This window comes from Chelon labrosus (genome assembly GCF_963514085.1).
Source record: "Chelon labrosus genome assembly, chromosome: 15".
NCBI classification, from domain to species: Eukaryota; Metazoa; Chordata; class Actinopteri; order Mugiliformes; family Mugilidae; genus Chelon; species Chelon labrosus.
In genome coordinates this window covers 3,024,922-3,044,947 of record NC_140348.1, presented here as the reverse complement: position 1 = coordinate 3,044,947, position 20,026 = coordinate 3,024,922, and the positions used below count along the sequence as shown (strand labels likewise).

The following is a 20,026-nucleotide window of genomic DNA, read 5'->3' as shown; positions in this document are numbered from 1 at the left end:
GTTTCTGGGTTAACTTAGAATTTCCGTAATCTATACATCTTTCTTTACATGCTTACCACAAGCGTTGGTTCTGCCACTCAAATTCAAAGAGAAATGTGCTTTCAGTCTCTGAGAATGTATGGACTGGCATTCTTCCTGTGTGAGGAGTTCACCCCTGTACTCCAAGACAAAGTCCCCTGGTTCAATGGGGTGCATGGAAAACACGCCTCTTCCTACAAGAATATAATAAAGTAAACACTTCATTCAGGGCAGTCTAAAAGAGATATTACAGGCAAGGAAACCTTGCCTTTAGTTTTGGTAGTAAAATGTCTCCGATTTTGGAGACATTATCAGAATAAGCCTTTGCAAAGATAATGTTCATATATCATACTATGACTTGATAGAGGCTTAGCGCTAGGGCTGCATCATTCTAAATGTTACTCATCCTAGTTTTTTTTAGGCGAGCCTGAAATTTATCCAAAAAGCATTTCAAAAAAGGCAGCTGGACTTGTAGAGATTTTTGACAAGACGTTTCACCACTCACCGAGTAGTTCTCTCAGTTCTAAGGGACTGGTGGGAAGTTTGAGGTTTAAATAGTAAACTCTGTGGGTACCTATCAACAACTTGCTTGACTTGTTTCTGTTAACAACCAGAAACAAGTCAAGCAAGCAGTGTTTCAATAAACTGACATCACAGCTACCTGAGAATGTTCTGGAGGAAGTTTCCAAATTTGTGTCTCCATGTTCACGTGTATCCCAACCAGAGAAGCCACAAAAGCTGTACGGGAGAGACTACGAAAGGATGACACCTTGGCCGGTAGAACCAACCTCTCCCCAGAACAAGTCTGTGTGTTGATCGACCTGTGTCTGACGACCACTTAATTCCATTTTAATGAAGGATTTTACAGGCAAAAACTCAGCTGTGCAAAGGGGTCACCAGTGTCGCCGGTCGTGGCCAATCTCTACGTGGAGGAGGGACAGGCCTCAAGCCTCAACATTGGAGTATATAGGAAACCCACTCACACTGATCAGTATTTATCATTTGATTCCCACCACCCCCTGGTACACAAACTAGGGGTCATCAGAACTCTTCAGCACCGAGCACAGACTGTACCAACAAGATTGGATGGCAAGGATAAGGAGCAGATACACATCAAACAAACACCCAAGACGTGTGGATATCCCGCCAGGGCCTTTGTCAAAGGCACAAAAAGATTTCCCAGAAAGAAAGAGAGGAGTACAACAAGAGGAAGAACATTGTCTTCCCCTACGTGGCTCGGGTATCGGAGAAACTCAGGAGAATTTTCAGAAAACACCACATTCCAATTTATTTCAAACCCGGTAATACACTTATGTCAACTTTTGTATTTTAATGCTGTCTGTCTTCTTTGTTGGTGAGCCGAAGACAAATTTCCACCTCGGTGGACAATAAAATTCTATTCTATTCTATTCTATTCTATACTGTTCAGTGCAGTGAAGAGTGTACAGACTTGTACATTGGGCACATTTTGGGCCCTAAGGCCGGTTTTGGGCCCCCCACTGTTGGTGTGCTCCCTGTCGTGGGACCCCCCCAAGTGATAAATGTAAGTGCACCCACACACGCATCCCCCCCCCCCCCCACACACACACACACACTAATATTTTCATAAACTCCATATATCAAATACAGAAACTAAGCTTTTTATACAACAGGCCTATGTAATGGGTAAATGGCGCAATTTGGTGGTCAACAGTAAAATTGCCAAATCTGAGCCCTTCTGAACAGGGTGAATCACCAGGATTGTAAAATGCATTGTTATTTAGTGTCATGTCTGTGCATTCAAATAATGTGGTTATAATGGAAGTCAGTGGGGCAAAAACAGCCACTAACTGTATGAAAGGAAGTTTTAATGAAAATCTGATGCTGCACAAAAACTAAATATGGATAAAAGGCAATGATGTTACTAATCTTTAGTGGTGGAAAAAGGATTCGGGATCCGGCTCATTGAACCGGCCACCAAAGAAGACTCAAGAATCACGAATCGAGACGTCTATTGAACCGGCTCAGTTGAGTCCTTCCACATTTGATTGATATATAATCAATAAACGGCACCATTCAAACATCTTACATCTCACTCGGCAGAGAAACAAAATGTACTACCCGACTTGGCCACTAGCAAATTACGGCACTCAGCCACTGGAGTGGAGTGGCGCTACTGAGTCCCTTTGCCAGCTCATGATGAGTCCCTGCAGATTCGTCACTCATAATGAATCCCTGCGGATTCGCTACTCATGAATCCCTGCGGATTCGCTACTCATGAGTCCCTGCGGATTCGCTGCTCACTCGGCAGAGAAACGAAACTTAACCGACTCAAGGATCCACGTACATTTTAGACCATAATAAAATAAAATATTCTTTTGTAATGGTGACCCTGTACTCATTCATTTTATTTTTTTTACTTTTTATTTTTCTTTTGCACAGCGTAATTTTAAGCTTTAGGTTTATGTAAGCTAGGCCTACTTGATATGATTTAGTTGAGATGATTTTCCGTGTTTACATGATTGATAAATGGCAATAACATGAATGTAGCTCAAGTTATGTACTATAAATAATATAATATAATATAATAAATATAATATAATATAATTATGTAATAACAATAATAATAATAATACATAATGTCCAATATTAGGGTCATACTGTAGAAATAGTAGTAAAACACCAACAAGATCATTTGTTGTTATACTCCCTCTTTGATCTTCTAAATGTAAATAAACCAGTGCACTGGACCTAGGTTGCCATGGTATTTAACTGTTGACCGGCCCCCTTGACCTTTTCACCCAATAAGAGACCAGGGGGCACCATCCCTCACACTTGCTCTTGCAGAACACCTCAGAAAGAACTGACAAGAGCATTGAGTGGTGTCAGGATTTTTGAGTGGTGAAAATGAGCACTAGAAAGAAGAGCAGCGTATGGATGCACTTTGATATGGGAAATCCAAAGCAGGCTAAGTGCAAACTATGCAAACAATTAATCTCTACTCATGCAGGGACTACGTCAAATATGATGAGGCATTTGAAAACCAAACACCCCACAGCACTGATGGAAGTCGCTCGAGGAGAGGAAGAAGAGGGAGCAGCAGCAACAGGAGCTACAAGTACTGAGTCTGTTGTGGCAACAACATCTGCTGCATCATCCAGTTCAGAGGGGATAGATGCCACTTTAACAGCCCTAGCACCACCAGAAGTTGTCAGAAGGCGCCCAAGGCAGACAACACTGGGGGCCTTTGTAAGAAGACCCATGCAACCTCTGCAAAAGAGTAAAGTGGACGAGGCACTTATTAATATGTTAGCTAAGGACTTTCAGCCTTTTTCTATTGTGGAGGATGAGGGCTTCAGGGAATACACAGCTGCGCTGGACCCTTCATATGTTCTGCCAAGCAGGTACATGCTTTCAAAAAGGATGCTGCCAAACCTACATGACAAGATTAGGCGAGAGCTTAAAGTAAATATCCAGAATGCTACTGCAGTGTGCCTGACAACAGATTGCTGGACATCCAGAACCACTACTCGCTACATGTCAGTGACATGTCACTACATTGAAGAGTTCAAACTCAGGAGCAGCTTACTGGACTGTTTTATTTTAACAGAGAGACACACAGCTGAGCAGTTTGCCTACAAATTGAATCAAGTGGTGGAGGAGTGGGAAATCAAAGATAAGGTTGTAGCATGTGTCACTGACAATGCACAGAACATAAAGAAAGCGGTGAAGGACATCCTGCAATGGAACCACGTGAGCTGTTTTGCCCATTCTTTAAATCTTGTTGTGAGACATGCTCTTGATGATGCCCCTGGCATACAGACAATTATAAAGAAGGTGAAGGCCATGGCTGAATACGTCCGGAGAAGCACAGTGGCCACAGAAAAACTACGTCAAATGCAGCAGAGTATGGGCCAGCCACAGTTGCGACCAAAAATGGACGTTGTTACACGCTGGAACTCAACATTTTACATGCTGCAGCGCGTACTTCAAATCAAGGAGCCCCTGGTCTCAACACTAGCACTTCTAAACCCACAGGAGCCAACACTGTCACATGCAGAGTGGGAAGCTTTGGAGGAAGCCTGTGTGGTCCTGTCACCTTTTGAAGAGGTCACGAAAGAAATGAGCTCAGAGAGGTATGCATTTCACATTTTATATATCTTTACTTTACATGTTGACATTATCTTTTGCAGGTTATAGACATTACTGTTAAAGTACTTGTAAGTAATATGTCTTTCATTAAAATATGTTATGACCTTAAACAAAGCACTCTGATCACTGCTGTCCAGTGAAATAAATTAAATTGATCATTTATCATTTATTTTATCTTATATCTTTTATCATTTCCTCACAGCTTCGTGACGGGCTCAAAAGCAATTTTGATTTCACGAGGACTGCAAAGATTCATAACAGACAAACAGAGAAACCCTCCCAAAACCCAAGCTGTGAAGACGCTGGTCAACGCTCTTGCAGCTCAACTGATGGAACGATTAGGATACCTTGAGAAGGTCAATGTACTGGCTGATGCAACCTTCCTGGACCCGAGGTTCAAAAGGCATGGCTTTGTGAACGATTCATATGCCAATCAGACCATTTCAAGAGTGGAGAGGGCAACAATGAAGGCAGGCACTCAGCCATCCTCTGATGCAGTCTCAGAGGACAGTGAAGCTGCAGCAACTGCAAGGCCTCAAAGTCAGTCTGTGCCTGTGTTTTGGGCTGACTTTGAAGAGAGAGTCACAAGCCTAAGGCCAGACGTGCAGAGCCCCCAAGCTGTGGCCTTGCTTGAGGTAAAGGGATATCTGTCAGAACAACTCATTCCTCGAACAGCTGACCCTTTACAGTGGTGGAAGACACGAGCACAGGTCTATAAAAACCTGTGCATTGTGATGATGACCAGACTTTGTATCGTTGCCACCTCAGTGCCCTCAGAGCGGGTTTTCTCCAAAACAGGACAGATTGTGTCAGACAGGAGGTGCCACCTCACCACTGACAAAGTTTGTCAGCTTGCATTTTTAAATGCCAACCTCAAAAAGTCAAAAAGTAAATAGTGTCACTGTCCATTTCCCCGCCAGCTTTTTATTTCCATTGTCTTTATTCTTAGATTACTTTCTTCATATTTTTTATTTTACCAAACTGTAGTAGGCATTTTTGTTGGCATATTGTATATTGTATTGTAGTTTATTCTTAGTTACACATTTTAAGCTAATGTAAGTTTGTATTTTTTTTGTATTTCATACGCCTTGTTTGCAGTCTCACTTTAAAGCAGTTTGCACTTTTTCAGATTTCTCTGCAGTTTGTTGTATGTGCCTTTAATATTATTAGGGAACCTTTACCTTATTTGCACAAATTGTTTCATTTGTTGGACGTTTATGCCCCGTGTATGTGTAATTTTTTATTTATCACGTTCAATAAAAATTCAATAATGGTTCAACTATTAGTAGGCTACTTTTAATACCTGGTGGTTATTAACATTCTGCTGAATGGGCCTACTTGCTGACACATGAAATATAACTAAAGACTAATGGCAGGAGAAAATAGTAACCCAAAAAGTCAAGTGTATATGCTTTAAGTCGCGAGGAAATGTATGTACTGGAAACACTTTCTTTCGCACTCGGGCCATTTTAGGTCAAGTGACTCAAGTGACTCAAGTGATTCGCAAAACCCGGATCATATCAGTGAGTGATTCAGACTGATCCGAATCCCTCAAAAGATCCGGGTTTTACACCACTAATAGCAAACAACTGAAAGTACTGAGAAATGGTACATCCCAATGGGGGTGAGGGTTTGAAAATCGTATTTCATTAGATTATTTCCTGAATTGATGTGATGGTAATACTGCATTTAAATTTTGGAAAGGCTAACATTATATTTTATTAAAAAAATTTCAGTACCCCCCAAACTATTATTTTCATCTACTTTGGGGGGGTCTAAGTCTCATCTAGGGGAGTCAGACCCCCCCAATACCCCCCGTAATTCGAACCATGTTAGTCTGTGAGTGTGAGGTTTTTCTCTTCGGCGGCCACAGGCTCCTCTCTGTCCTCCGTTGAGTGACAGGCGGAGGAGCAGAGGAAAGTTATTAGTGGGCGTGTCGTTCACCGAGTTAGCTGTGCGCAGTGAGATTAAACATATTTCTGGTTTCAACAGAGCGGGAGCTTCGAGGTAATTAACGGTTAATGGGCCACGTTTCACTCAGCATTTCACCCTTGTTTTATTGTCTGACAATAGAAACAGAAAATAAGTGAATGAAAACAACTTTAGGAATTCTGTTGTATTAAAATACTGTGTATGTGCACAGATAGATGGGGAGAAGAAATGAGAGAGATTAACGAGTTTTCATGTAAATTTAAGATTGTTAATTTCCAAAGAAAGTAGTTGAAAGTCAACAGTGTGAGATGTGCACAGACACCACAGGGAATAGGGGCACCCTTAGAAAAGTAGGCAGTGAAAACTTAAAGTAGCCTACCCTATTACATGTTCATTTGAACTGCTGGCATTTTTTATTTCCACTATTAGCATAAATGCATGTGATTTAACATGGCTAAATTGGCATTACAGCTATCAGTCAGTCAATTTGACTTTATTTAAGAGTCAAGAGAGTCTTTATTGTCATTATGCTGGATAACGAAATATTTGTTGGACCTGTGGCTTACATAAAATAGAATAATAAATAGAACTAGAAAATTCCCGCGGAAATTTTTGAAGTGCCGAGTGGGCTGTTGCCGGGGTTGTGTATTGAAAAAGCACACCTCAAATAGTAATTTTTAACATGTATTTTTACACACATGAGCTACTAATTCTACCATTAGCCACAATTGTTAGCAATTAGCATGTCTTTACATGCAGTCAAGCATTAGCTGCTAATGTTAGCAATTAGCATGTCTTTACGACCATGAGCAGCTAGCACGCTGGCCGCTCTTGGTAGTAAAGCATTAGCCACTAATGTTAGCAATTAGCATGTCTTTACTAAGTAGCATGTCTTTACTACCATGAGCAGCAGCTATAACAAAAAGCACAACTCAAATAGTCATTTAAGGCCTGGTTCCTACTGACAGGAGGGGTGTGAGTTTGATGTCATGCAGGGTACAACAAACCAAACAGGATGAGGAGGATGCAGTAGGTCTGGCTGAGAGACAGAGAGACACTGATAAGGGTCGTCCTTTATGCTTCGCCTTCTACAAACTGAAGGGCAGGTACAGGCAGCAGACCCCTCCCAGCTCCACCTGAAAGCCAGCATCAAATAACAGGGTTTCTGCAGGTTTGATCAAGTGAAATTTAAGACTTTTTAAGACCTTTTTAAGACCATTATGGGTTACATTTAAGACCTACTCGAAGTACAAATTCAACTATCAACTATCCTCTTGACGTGATTTAACATCCTCCTGCATCTCATGTGCCATGCATAGTTTTGTAATAGTTTTGTAATATTTCAATGGAATTAAACAGCTTTGAAACACATCGCTGTAGACCACTATAGAACTCCGGGTGTCACGTGACTTTTTTTTGGTTGACACCACCATACTGGCAGGAAACCTCTGAGGAAAAATTAATAGAGCCAGTGGTGATTTCCTTATAAGGACCGTTCAGCACATAGTTGAGCCAAACAACGAAATCATTTCACTGTTAGGGTTAGGGTTAGGGCTGTAACAGCCGAGCTTTACATGGAGTAGTACCAGTTTACGCCACACGGCGGCGCCTCATTTGTTTTCATCGCTTAGTTCAGCAGGTGTCACTCTTGAATCCGTCTCCTTTGTTTTTTACTTCCTCAATCTCCGTAATGTGGACGCAGGTGAAAGCTACAAGCCACGAACGTTTTATTATCGTTATTATATTTTGTAATATGCCGTGTTATATGATTTATATGGTTCTGTTTAATAAATGTATTGTGCGTAAATCCCTCCTCTTGGTCTCCTGCCTTGCTACTTCATGTTGAAGCATACTACTAGCAAACGAGGCTAAGCTTCTCTCCAACTTCACGTTACAAAGCCAGCAATCATTAAACTTACATTTCGGAAATTTCCCAAGTTGACAACGAGGTTCATGTGACAGAAGAAGTCTGGAATCCATAAGGAGACAAAAATCCATAACGCTAACAAACGTTATGTGACGATAAAATCTCCCCGCTTCGCCTGCGCTGTACGACCGGACCTACCCGGTGCAGTAACACATTACAAACCGGGCTGAACACCGGATTCCACTTCCTGGTCTCATTTGTAGTTTAATTTTGGCGTACTGCTAATAGTTATATTTAATAAAGAACTACACAGAACACACGGAACTAACAGTGAATGACACCGACGCATTGAACGAAATGCGAATGAAGCGGTAAATGCACGTAAGGATTTAAGACTTGATGAAATGTAATTTAAGACCTACGATGCAAAATATGCTCGTATTTAAGACTTTTTAAGGCCTTAAATTGGCATTATCAAATTTAAGACTTTTTAAGACTTTTTAAGACTCCGCGGAAACCCTGATCACAGCAATATAGCATGGTATCGCAGACTGCTGCGGCCACTGCATCACTCTCGCGATTTCCCGCAGGGGAATTGTCTAGTTTGGAGATAAAATTTTTAACATGCAATTTGAATGAAAGCTCCTCATCAATTATGAATCCCAGGTACTTATAGCTGGTGACCAGCTCTAGAGTTTCACCCGGACAGTTTTGATTGAGGGGATATTCTCCAAGGGAACAGATGAATTTGAAAAAATCATTAGTTTGGATTTATCAGCATTTAAAACCAGCTTCAGTTTCTCCAGACAAATCTGCACTGCATCAAAGGCGGACTGTAAAAATGCAAATGCCTGAGCAATCGAAAGTGAGCAGCATCTTAACACATTGTGTTCTATTTGCCAAATAATCGGCAAACCAAGAGGTAGCTTGTTTGGAGATGCTATTCTTGAAGAGAGTTTCTAACAGAATATTGTGATCCACAGTATCAAATGCCTTAGACAGGTCAATGAACAGAGCCACACAGAACTTTTTCGAGTCCAATGCCTCAAACACACCCTCATACCTGATGTGGACAAAAGTGTCCTTTTCAGATTTTATTTTTTTGATTACTCAGTGTTGGTTATGCTTGCTGCTATGATATTTGGTAAAGGTGTGTATTTTTGAACAAATTTTGATATTTCAAAAACAAATCCCATAATACTCTATTTTTACACTGTGTAACCTAAATAGTTACGTTGTTACCACTAAGGGACAAAAGTGTCCTCTTTTAAAATGCCATAAAAATGGCATATGTTAATATTTTTTTCTGCTTTTTTTTACATAAATCTTTTCATCTACTTCAGTCCTAATCATAAATACCAAATGTTTGATTATTTTCAATATTTTAATCCTTTATATGCCAGTGTTTGTGATGGCATCCAAAATTTATCGTAAAAAAACACACAAAAAATGAAATATTTTCAATAATCTGAATGCAAAGTGGATTTTTCTTGGTAGGATTATTAGAGCATTGGATATGTCAATGAACAGTAGCAAGATTGATTTTGATGGATTTTTAGTTTTTTTGTAGTGTCAGATTTACAAAAATAGTTACGTTGTTACCACTAAGGGACAAAAGTGTCCTATTTTAAAATGCCATAAAAATGGCATATGTTAATATTTTTTTCTGCTTTTTTTTACATAAATCTTTTCATCTACTTCAGTCCTAATCATAAATACCAAATGTTTGATTATTTTCAATATTTTAACCCTTTATATGCCAGTGTTTGTGATGGCATCACAATGCATTACATACAATGCATTTCAATTAGGAGTGCAGTGTCCAACAACTTCGATCGCTCTAGAAGTAAAACATAAATACATAAATATTTAAAAATGTGGAACAGAAAAGTACATCAATGGCATCAGGAATGTTGTGTGTGTTTGTGCGTGTGTGTACATGTGTGTGAGTTCAGTTCACCCTCATACACAGGAACTGCAGCAAAAGGATGTGTGAACTTTGCAAATGTATTTTCCACAGTTGCTGTGATTTGGAGCTCCCAAGTTTCTTATGATATAAAAGTGATGTTATTGCTCATGGGGAGAAAGGGATCCTTGCATTGATTTTGTGTGTGTGTGTGTGTGTGTGTGTGGGTGGGTGTGTGTGTGTGTGTGCGGGTGTGTGTGCGTGTGTATGTTCAAGATTCAAAGAGTTTATTTTCGTGTGCACAGTGTAGAAACATGTTTCCCTGTACAATGAAATTCTTCTTTTGCCGTCCACCCAAATGCCTACGAATATAAAAAAAAATCTTACAATTAGAATATAAAAAGATACATATAATACAAAAATATAAGATAACTAGTGCAAATATCGTATCGAGTGAAGGTAGGAGGGAGCAGGAGATCACCAGGCGGATCGGAGCAGTATCTGCAGTGATGTGGATACTTAACCGGTCGGTCGTGGTGAATAGAGAGCTAAGCTGAAAGGTGAAGCTCTCAATTTACCGGTTGATCTACGTTCCAACCCTCACCTATGGTCATGAACTTTGGGTAATGACCGAAAGAACAAGATCGCAAATACAAGCGGCTGAAATGAGTTTCCTTCGCAGGGTGGTCGGGCTCAGCCTTAGAGATTGGGTAAGGAGCTCGGACATATGGGACGAGCTCAGAGTAGAACCGATGCTCCTCCACGTCGAGAGGAGTCAGTTGAGGTGGCTAGGTCATATGGTAAGGATGCCTCCTGGACGCCTCCCGGGAGAGGTGTTTTGGGCATGTCCCACCGGAAGGAGACCTCGGGTCGGACCCAGGACACGATGGAGGGATTACATCTCTCGTCTGGCCTGGGAACGCCTGGGGGTTCCTCCGGAGGAGCTGGCTGAAGAGGCTGGGGAGAGGGCTGTCTGGGCTTCCCTGCTGAAGCTGCTGCCCCCGCGACCCGGACCCGGATAAGCACGAGAAGATGAAGACGAAGTGCAAATATTGATATGCAAATGAAATGAAAACAATGTACTGAAAAAATGTAAACAGAAGCTGGAAAGTGAACATGGCATGATTTTAGTCTGTGATTGTAGACTCCTGTCAGCTCTTGAGGACTCTTATGGCAGTGGGGAAGAAGAACAGTCTCGAGGTCCTATATTTCACACTCCTGTACCTCCTTCCTGAAGGAAGGAGTGTGAACAGTCTGTGTTGGGGGCAGGTGGGGTCCTTAGTTATGGAGGCAGCTCTCCTTCGGACTCTATGCTTGTAGATATTCTGCAGAGAGGGCAATAGAGTCCTGGTGATCCTTTCTGCAGGCGTTTGGGGTCCTGGCCATAGTGGTGCCGTACCAAACGGTGATGCAGTGTGTGTCTAATTGAGGCGTTTGATCTATAACATTTATCCTTTTACTTCAAAGACACACAGGTGCAGGTGCAAAGTACAAAACAGTAGGTTCATTGGATTTGTTGTTTGTTGTTTGTACACAGCACAAAAAAACAATACCAATACTACTAATAATAATCCATCAAAATCAATCTTGCTTCCATTTATTGACATATCCAAGGCTCTAATAATCCCCCCAAGAAAAATCCACTTTGCATTCAGATTATTGAAAATATTTCATTTTTTGTGTGTTTTTTTACGATAAATTTTGGATGCCATCACAAACACTGGCATATAAAGGGTTAAAATATTGAAAATAATCAAACATTTGGTATTTATGATTAGGACTGAAGTAGATGAAAAGAGTTATGTAAAAAAAAGCAGAAAAAAATATTAACATATGCCATTTTTATGGCATTTTAAAAGAGGACACTTTTGTCCCTTAGTGGTAACAACGTAACTATTTTTGTAAGTCTGACACTACAAAAAAACTAAAAATCCATCAAAATCAATCTTGCTACTGTTCATTGACATATCCAATGCTCTAATAATCCCCCCAAGAAAAATCCACTTTGCATTCAGATTATTGAAAATATTTCATTTTTTGTGTGTTTTTTTACGATAAATTTTGGATGCCATCACAAACACTGGCATATAAAGGATTAAAATATTGAAAATAATCAAACATTTGGTATTTATGATTAGGACTGAAGTAGATGAAAAGATTTATGTAAAAAAAAGCAGAAAAAAATATTAACATATGCCATTTTTATGGCATTTTAAAAGAGGACACTTTTGTCCCTTAGTGGTAACAACGTAACTATTTTAAAATCAGGTATGAGGGTTAAGGACTTTTAGGGCAGCAGTAGCAGTGCTGTGCTGCTTCCTAAAACCTGACTGAAGGGGATTTAGAATGTTCCTCAATTCCAAAAAATCCTTCAGTTGATCACAGATCAATTTTTTAAATACTTTGGCCAAAATACATAGTTTAGAGATAGGCCTGTAATTATTAACGAGTGAGGGTTCGCCTCCTTTTAGCTGTGGGAGGACAAACGCAGATTTCCAAACTTTAGAAAGTTTGTTTGTGCTGAGGCTTAGATTAAAAATACCAGTTAGAGGCTCAGCTATTAAGTCAGCAGCCCGTTTTACAAAAAATGGATCCAAACTATCTGGACCAGCTAATTCTTTGGAGTCCAATTTTTTTAGCACACTACGGACCTCAAAAATAGACACATGACAAGAACAATCAACAGGGAGACGGCTTACAAGAGAAGGTTCATCAGTTAATATGGTGCTTTTAGAATCACTGTTAAAAGAATCAAACAAGTGCCCTGCTGTGATAAAATGTTCATTAAAATAATTTAACATGGCAGATTTATCGGTCAGGTTTCCAGTGTCTTTGACCAAAAAGTTCGGCAGGTCAGTAAAGGGCATAACACCAGAAACAGATCTCACAACATTCCAAAATTTCCTGGGATCATATAGATTTTTGGTGGTTTCAGATAAATAAAATTCAGATTTAGCCTTCTTAATTATGGAGGTACATTTGTTGCGGAGCTGACGAAAATTGAGCCAGTCAGCCTCAAGTTTTGTTTTTCGTGCTCTGGCCCTGGCAAGATCTCTTTCTTTGAGGTTTCCAATTTCAGTGGAAAACCATCGATTGTTTCGCCCCTTTATCCTAAACTTACGTAAGGGAGCATGTTTATTGATTAGCTTCAAAAATTCAGAATGAAAGAAACTCCAGGCCAGCTCAACATCATCAAGGAGGGAGATTCTTTCCCACTCAAAGTTGGACAAATCATGCAAAAAAGCCTGCTCATGAAAAAGTTTAAAATTTCTTTTAAGTAAAATTCGTGGTTTAGTTTTGGGGAGTTTGACATTCCTGACCACTGCAATGGCACAATGGTCACTCAGATCGTTCCCGAAAACACCAGCATCAGTATACCTGTGGGGGGTATTTGTTATTATAAGATCAAGGAGCAATGATCTTAAGGGGTATTTAATGTTAGGCCGGGTTGGGCTGTCTATTAATTGGCTTAGATTTAATGAATCACAGATAGATTTCAAGCCATTTGAGGCTGATGACAACCAATCAAGGTTTAGTTCCCCCACTAAGTCAAACTCACCAGAGTTTAACCCTGAGACACAGTTATTTAAATAACTTAGAGCCTCACTGCAGGCTGAGGGTGGCCTATAACAGCCCATGACTGTAAGGGACTGTCTCTGTTGAAATTCAAGTTTCAGTGCCAAAAATTCAAACTGTTTGCTAAAGGATACAGAGGAAAGGAGAGTAGCATGAAACTTATTTTTTATATAAATGGCTACACCTCCACCTTTCCTGGGACGATCACAGCGGAATACATTATAACCATTAATAGAGATATCCTGATCTGAGACTGATTTACTTAACCAAGTTTCAGACAACACAAGAATATCAGTTTCAGTTGTCTGCACCCAGATATTAATTGTGTCAATTTTAGGGAGCAGGCTCCGGACATTCAAATAAAAGATGCCTGATCTGGCTTTGAATTCATCAGGGGTACTAATATTCTTCAGAAAGGGGCCTGGGTTAGGCTGAACATTGCCTGGATAGTAAAAGGAGAAGACGGATAAAACATTTTCATTTTATATTAGAAGTTGACTCCTTGTCATCAGTATTGGAATCTACCATGTCAATGAGTGAAGTTTCTGTGTGTATAAAACTGTCTTGCAAGACAGATATACACATCAAAGTAGGAAAAGATACGTGAATTCCTCCTGCCAAGCAGCAGGACAGCATTGGATGTTGGGCCTATTTATCAACAGCCAATGACCAGGTGCAGGTCACTGACCTGGAAGGACCCAAGGGTGTGTGGGGGGCATGTCCATGAACCCCACTACCACAGTTTGACAAAACCGTCCCACGAGAAACAAATGAAAATACAAAAAACAGTGCAAAAATGAGCTTCATTGTTACTGTCTATAGATATATTGATAAGGAAGGGCAAAAAACAGATGACATTTGGAGCGCAGCAAATGGATTTAGCAAACAGGCTCCCGCTCCTCCGGCGGCCAGCGGGCTCCCACCAACGTTTTGCGGACTCCAGCGGGCAGACACAGGTTGTCATCAAGTCCATGGGCTGTAACGAATTGATGGAGCCTGGCAATGATGGAACTCCCAATAATCCACACATGCGGCTGGTGCAGTGAATCCATGTTTCCAGATTATCTGTCCAGAAAAAAAACAAAAAACACCTTGACTGATGTACAGACACACATCAACACGGTCAGTCTACTGTTAACCACATTGAACACAGAGCTAATGACAGTTATTCACACACACTGAAACCACATGAGTCAATTGTGAGCTGTGTTGTCCCCACAACCTGAAAATTACTTATTCAAATTACAAATATTATATATGCATTTGCATAGATGTAAAAAAAATATGTTTACTAATTGCTCTGTTATAACATAAATCCTTTTAAAATGTCAGGTTAGGTACTAATTGTCAGGCTCCGTGTTTGGTGTCAAAATGCCGACGTAGATTGTACTCTTTGGCAACCAACACTGCCTCATAACACAAAAGACATACCGTTTTTTCTGGTGTCACTACAAAGAGACCAGGACATCACCATCTTGCCAGCCGACAAGGGAAGGTGCACCGTGGTGTTGAATACAACGGATTACCACACAAAGATTAACAGCCTCCTCAGCGACAAGGACACATACGAGACACTGAGGCGAGACCCAACCAACACCTACAAAACCAAAACAATAAAATACTTACAACAGCTGGAGAAGGATAAGGCAATCGATAGACGCCTTTACTATCGTTTGTATCCCGGGGATGCCATCCCGTGTATTTATGGACTTCCGAAAATACACAAGGAAGGAGCACCTCTCAGACCCATCGTCAGCAGCATAAACTCGGTTACATACAACATCGCTAAACACCTGGCATCCATCCTGTCTCCGTTGGTGGGCAACACTCCCCACCACATTGAAAATTCCAGGGATTTCGTCCACAAAGTTAGTAGCATCACACTGGGTCCAGAGGAAACCATCGTATCCTATGATGTAACCTCCCTCTTTACGTGTATCCCTACCGGAGAAGCCACTAGAGTAGTAAGGGAAAGACTACTAAAGGATGACTCCTTGGCTGATAGGACCACCCTCACCCTAGACCAACTATGTTTGCTACTCGATCTGTGCCTGACGACCACCTATTTCCAATTTAATGGAGGATTCTACAGGCAAAAACACGGCTGTGCAATGGGGTCACCGGTGTCACCTATTGTGGCCAATCTCTACATGGAGGAGGTCGAGACCAGAGCCCTGAACTCTTTCACAGGTAACACCCCCACACACTGGTTCAGGTACGTGGACGACACTTGGGTTAAAATCAAGACGCAGGAAGTGGAATCTTTCACACAGCACATCAATGCAGTGGACAGCAACATCAAGTTCACTCGGGAGGACATCAGCGGAGGTAGTCTGGCTTTCCTGGACTGTCTGGTGCATGTGGAAGAAGACCGAAGCCTCAACATTGAAGTGTATAGAAAACCCACCCACACTGACCAGCACTTATTATTTGATTCCCACCACCCCCTGGAACACAAACTAGGGGTCATCAGAACGCTCCAGCACAGAGCACAGACTGTACCCACAAGACCGGATGGCAAGGAGAAGGAGCAAAAGCACATTAAACGGGCACTTAAGACATGTGGATATCCCAACTGGGCCTTTCTAAAAGGCTCAAAAAGATACCCCAAAAGGGACAGAGAGGAGGAGAACAACAAAAGAAAAAACATCGTCATCCCGTACGTGTCTGGAGTGTCCGAAAAACTCAGGAGAATTTTCAGAAATCACCATATTCCAGTTTATTTCAAACCAGGAAACACACTTAGGCAAAGACTGGTCCACCCAAAAGACAAAACACCCAGGCAAAAACAGAGTAATGTGGTGTACGCTGTTCAGTGCAGTGAGGAGTGTACAGATTTATACATTGGGGAAACCAAACAACCCATCCATAAACGCATGTACCAGCACAGGAGAGCCAGCTCATCAGGAAACGATTCAGCGGTCCACCTACACCTGAAGGACAAAGGACACTCCTTTGAAGATAACAACGTCCAAATCTTAGCCAGAGAAGACCGATGGTTTGAAAGAGGAGTTAAGGAAGCCATCTATGTCAAACTGGAAAAACCTTCACTAAACAGAGGAGGTGGACTGAGATTTAATTTGCCATCTATTTACAATACAGTTTTAACTTCTGTCCCCAAGAAGTTTCAGTCTCATTCACACCTTGACACTGGAGCCTCTGACGGACAAGAGTCGTTAGAGAACCATTCATAGGAAAGAGGACAGGGACAACACAGTCCCCCCCTCCACTACAGGTAAGTACCCAGTCGTTAAGGGAAATTAGCTGCACCAGTTTCTGGTTATTAGCATAACAAGCAAGTTTTTTCAGGAGGAGTTCCTATTTAAACCTCAGATTTCCCACCAGTCCACCAGAACTGAAGAAGCTACTCGGATGAGTGGTGAAACGTCTTCTGAACAAACTCTACAAGTCCAGTTGCCTTTTTTTAACCTTTTTTGGATGTATTAAATGTAAAAATGTGAATGTATAGGATGTACTTTTTTCTTGTAAACTGTTTTCATGTATATATCCATCAGGTCCTGAAGAAACCACAGTGGATGAACTTATCCACAAATATTTCACAGAGGGCCATACTTCTGAAATAATATTGGACTTACTGGCAACCAAACACAACATTTCCATGAGTCTCAGCACTTTAAAAAGAAGGCTAAAAGATGCAGACCTAACTAAGAGGACTAACTACACTACTATTGCTGCTGTGCGAGAAGCCATTTCTGAGGAGCTTCAGGGATCAGGCAAGCTTTTAGGCTACCGAGCAATGTGGCAGATTCTTAAACAGAAATACTCATTTACAGTCAGAAGATGTGATGTGATGCACTTAATGAGAGAACTTGACACGTCTGGGATAGAGAACCGTTCTAGGAGAAGATTTGTCCGAAGAACATACCACTCAAGGGGACCAAATGAAGTCTGGCATGTTGATGGATATGACAAGCTGAAACCTTTTGGAATTGCCATAAGTGGCTGTATTGATGGCTTCTCCAGAAAAATTATGTGGCTCAAATGTGGAAAGTCCAACAATGATCCTACTGTCATTGCTCAAAATTATATCAAGTGTGTAGCTGAATTTGGAGTTTTTCCAATGCGCCTCCACACTAGCCTGGCTGACGCGACTGCACATCTCAGTGAGATGCTGGTCTGGAAACTACGTGTTTATTTTCTCGTATTTGAGGCGTGGTTTTACAAATGCCTAGAGCCGTTTATTGGGCGCTACGAATGTCTATCAAATGCGCCTGGTAATTCCCATGCTGCCTTGCGCGCGATTCATAGCCAAAGCCTGTTGGTAGCAGAGCAAACACATCCTTCTTGGCAATGAAGTCTTTCAACGCCAAACGTTGCTCTTTTTTTAAAATAAACTTGCGTTCTAAGCTACTTAAAACACTGTCTGAGGCTGCATCGAACGGTAACGTTAGGTCCGCTGCCATGTTGGATTAATACACTACAAGCTTCGGTGTCGCGCATAGACGTCGTCATCGTCTTGCTGCCCCCCCCCGTTCTGTGATTGGTTCCCTATCTCAGGAGAAAATATGGGCGATGGTTTCCAGACTGCTTTTGCAGCGAGAATGAAATCGCGCGCAAAGCAGTATGGGAACACCCAGGCTACCTCCACACAGACTGTGGCACAGAAAATGGACTGATGGCAGCACTTCATTGTTCCTTAAGATCAGAGCAAACAGATGAACTTGCTGGTACCAGAAGTCACATGTATGGCACTTCAACATCTAACCAGCGCATTGAAAGCTGGTGGTCATACTTTCGCAAACAAAGGTTTTTATCACACAATTCATTCTTCATTGATAATCTGTGTTGTGATAGTTGTGTTATACTTCCCACCACATTTTTGTATTTACTGTATGTGATTGATTCAACAAAAAGCAGCCAAGCCAAAGTGAACAGTGTCTTCAACACAGTTTACATCTTATTTAAGACTTAAATTTCTTTAAAAAAAAATAAAATCTAGTTCTTCAAACACAACAGATCACAAGTCAGACATTGACTCTTTTACAGTAGAGGAGTATTATAGTTTCTCATAAAATTTTTGTTCTCATAATAGGATACAATTTTGGCTGGATCTGTTTGGTGACTTGAGGGAGCGGCATCTGTTCAATGGCAGCTACGAACACACAAGATTGCTGCGACACTGCTTTCTGGGCGTGCTACAGAAAGAACTGGACGAATACAAGCACCACTGGAACACTCACATTATTTGTCCTGTTCGGCAGTCTAATTGCCCATCTGGAAGACCAGAGGCAATGTACAATTTACCTCACAGGTGTGTATTGCAAACTATGTTAAGACAAACACGTTTGGATAACGTATTACATCTACATGAGGAAATGGAGAAATCACTGATGGTGCAGTTTTATAATTTTAACATGTTTTAGATGGTAAAAGTTCAGAACAGTGCATATCCTGCTTTAGTCAGTATCACTTTTGTTCTAAGATTTGATGGTGTATTTGACCTTTTATTATGTAGTCTTGTGGCCTCTGAGTTCATTTCTTGTTTTAAAAAAAGTCAGGTTAATCATAGGCATGCTGAAGAAAAATTTGCATTCCAAGCTTACATTTTATTGGCATAGAATGCCAAAAACATTGTAAACTTGAAATATAAGCAAAAACAAACCATTGTCAGTGTGATGCTTGATCAATCTTGTGTTTTTTTTCTGTATTTGTTCCCAGATTCAATGGGATGGACTGTGGATTCCCAGCATCCCCACAAACTCTAAGCCAGCTTGAAACACAAGTGCCAACACCAGCAATTCCTGATGGGGACTGTGACCAGCATGACTACGAAGAACTGCAGAGACAAAGTGGTCTGAGACCACCTCATCAGTGGAAGTCTGCTGTAGAGAGCTACATCACCCTGAAAAACATGGCTGATATTTAATCTTAATTTCATATTTAGACAAATAATCAGCTAAACAACTGGCAGAACATTTTATTTTTTATGCATTACCCTTTGGCATAAAGGAACACCAGCAACTTTTTAAAAAGGCTGACAGAACAAAACAGTACAAAAAAAGGGACATGTTTAAAGATTTGATCCTCTGACAACGTAGAAGTCTAAAGCTCAGTATTAAACTTCTCCATACTGAAAAAAAAAAGGTTTTGTTACATTTTAAATGTTTTTGTTCCAACTGTTTAAAAACAACCAAAGCCAGGGGAATTCTTAATCCCAAAGTTCATGTTGGTTTTAAAGGTGTTGTAGTTATCCAAGAGAGGCAGCTTTAAGGTGTTGGCACATGTATTTGCCATGGGGAACTTGGAACTGACGAGGAATTGAAGCTGCGGCTGAGGATCCATGCCAGCAGGAGGTATGCGTGGCACACCTGTGGCAAACATGAAGATCTCCTCCAGAGTCACTGAACTGTCATTGTCTAAAAGTAGAAAGCATTTGAATAAATTTACTGAAAATTGTAATAAAAAAAAAAGAAGCCATTGTCAGTGTGATGCTTGATCAATCTTCAATCCCCAAAATTAAGGCGATTACATTTATGAAAATTATATTAACTAACCTTCGCATTCGAGAAGGTAATCTGCCCAGAAACTTCTTGTTTTGTTCTCCGGACCCTCATGTTGCTTCCGACAGGACTGAG

At 40.9% G+C, this 20,026-nt stretch overlaps 1 protein-coding gene across 1 annotated transcript; it reads left to right on the top strand.

The window, feature by feature from the left end:
- Positions 1–3,303: 3,303 nt before the first annotated feature.
- LOC311500870 (zinc finger BED domain-containing protein 4) lies at positions 3,304–19,317 on the top strand (the record flags this gene model as incomplete). The annotated part of the gene is made up of 3 exons (XM_084562499.1): positions 3,304–4,133; positions 4,352–4,969; positions 19,110–19,317. The coding sequence occupies 3 exons, from the start codon at positions 3,304–3,306 to the stop codon at positions 19,315–19,317; spliced, it is 1,656 nt and encodes a 551-aa protein (XP_084418625.1).
- Positions 19,318–20,026: the final 709 nt, after the last annotated feature.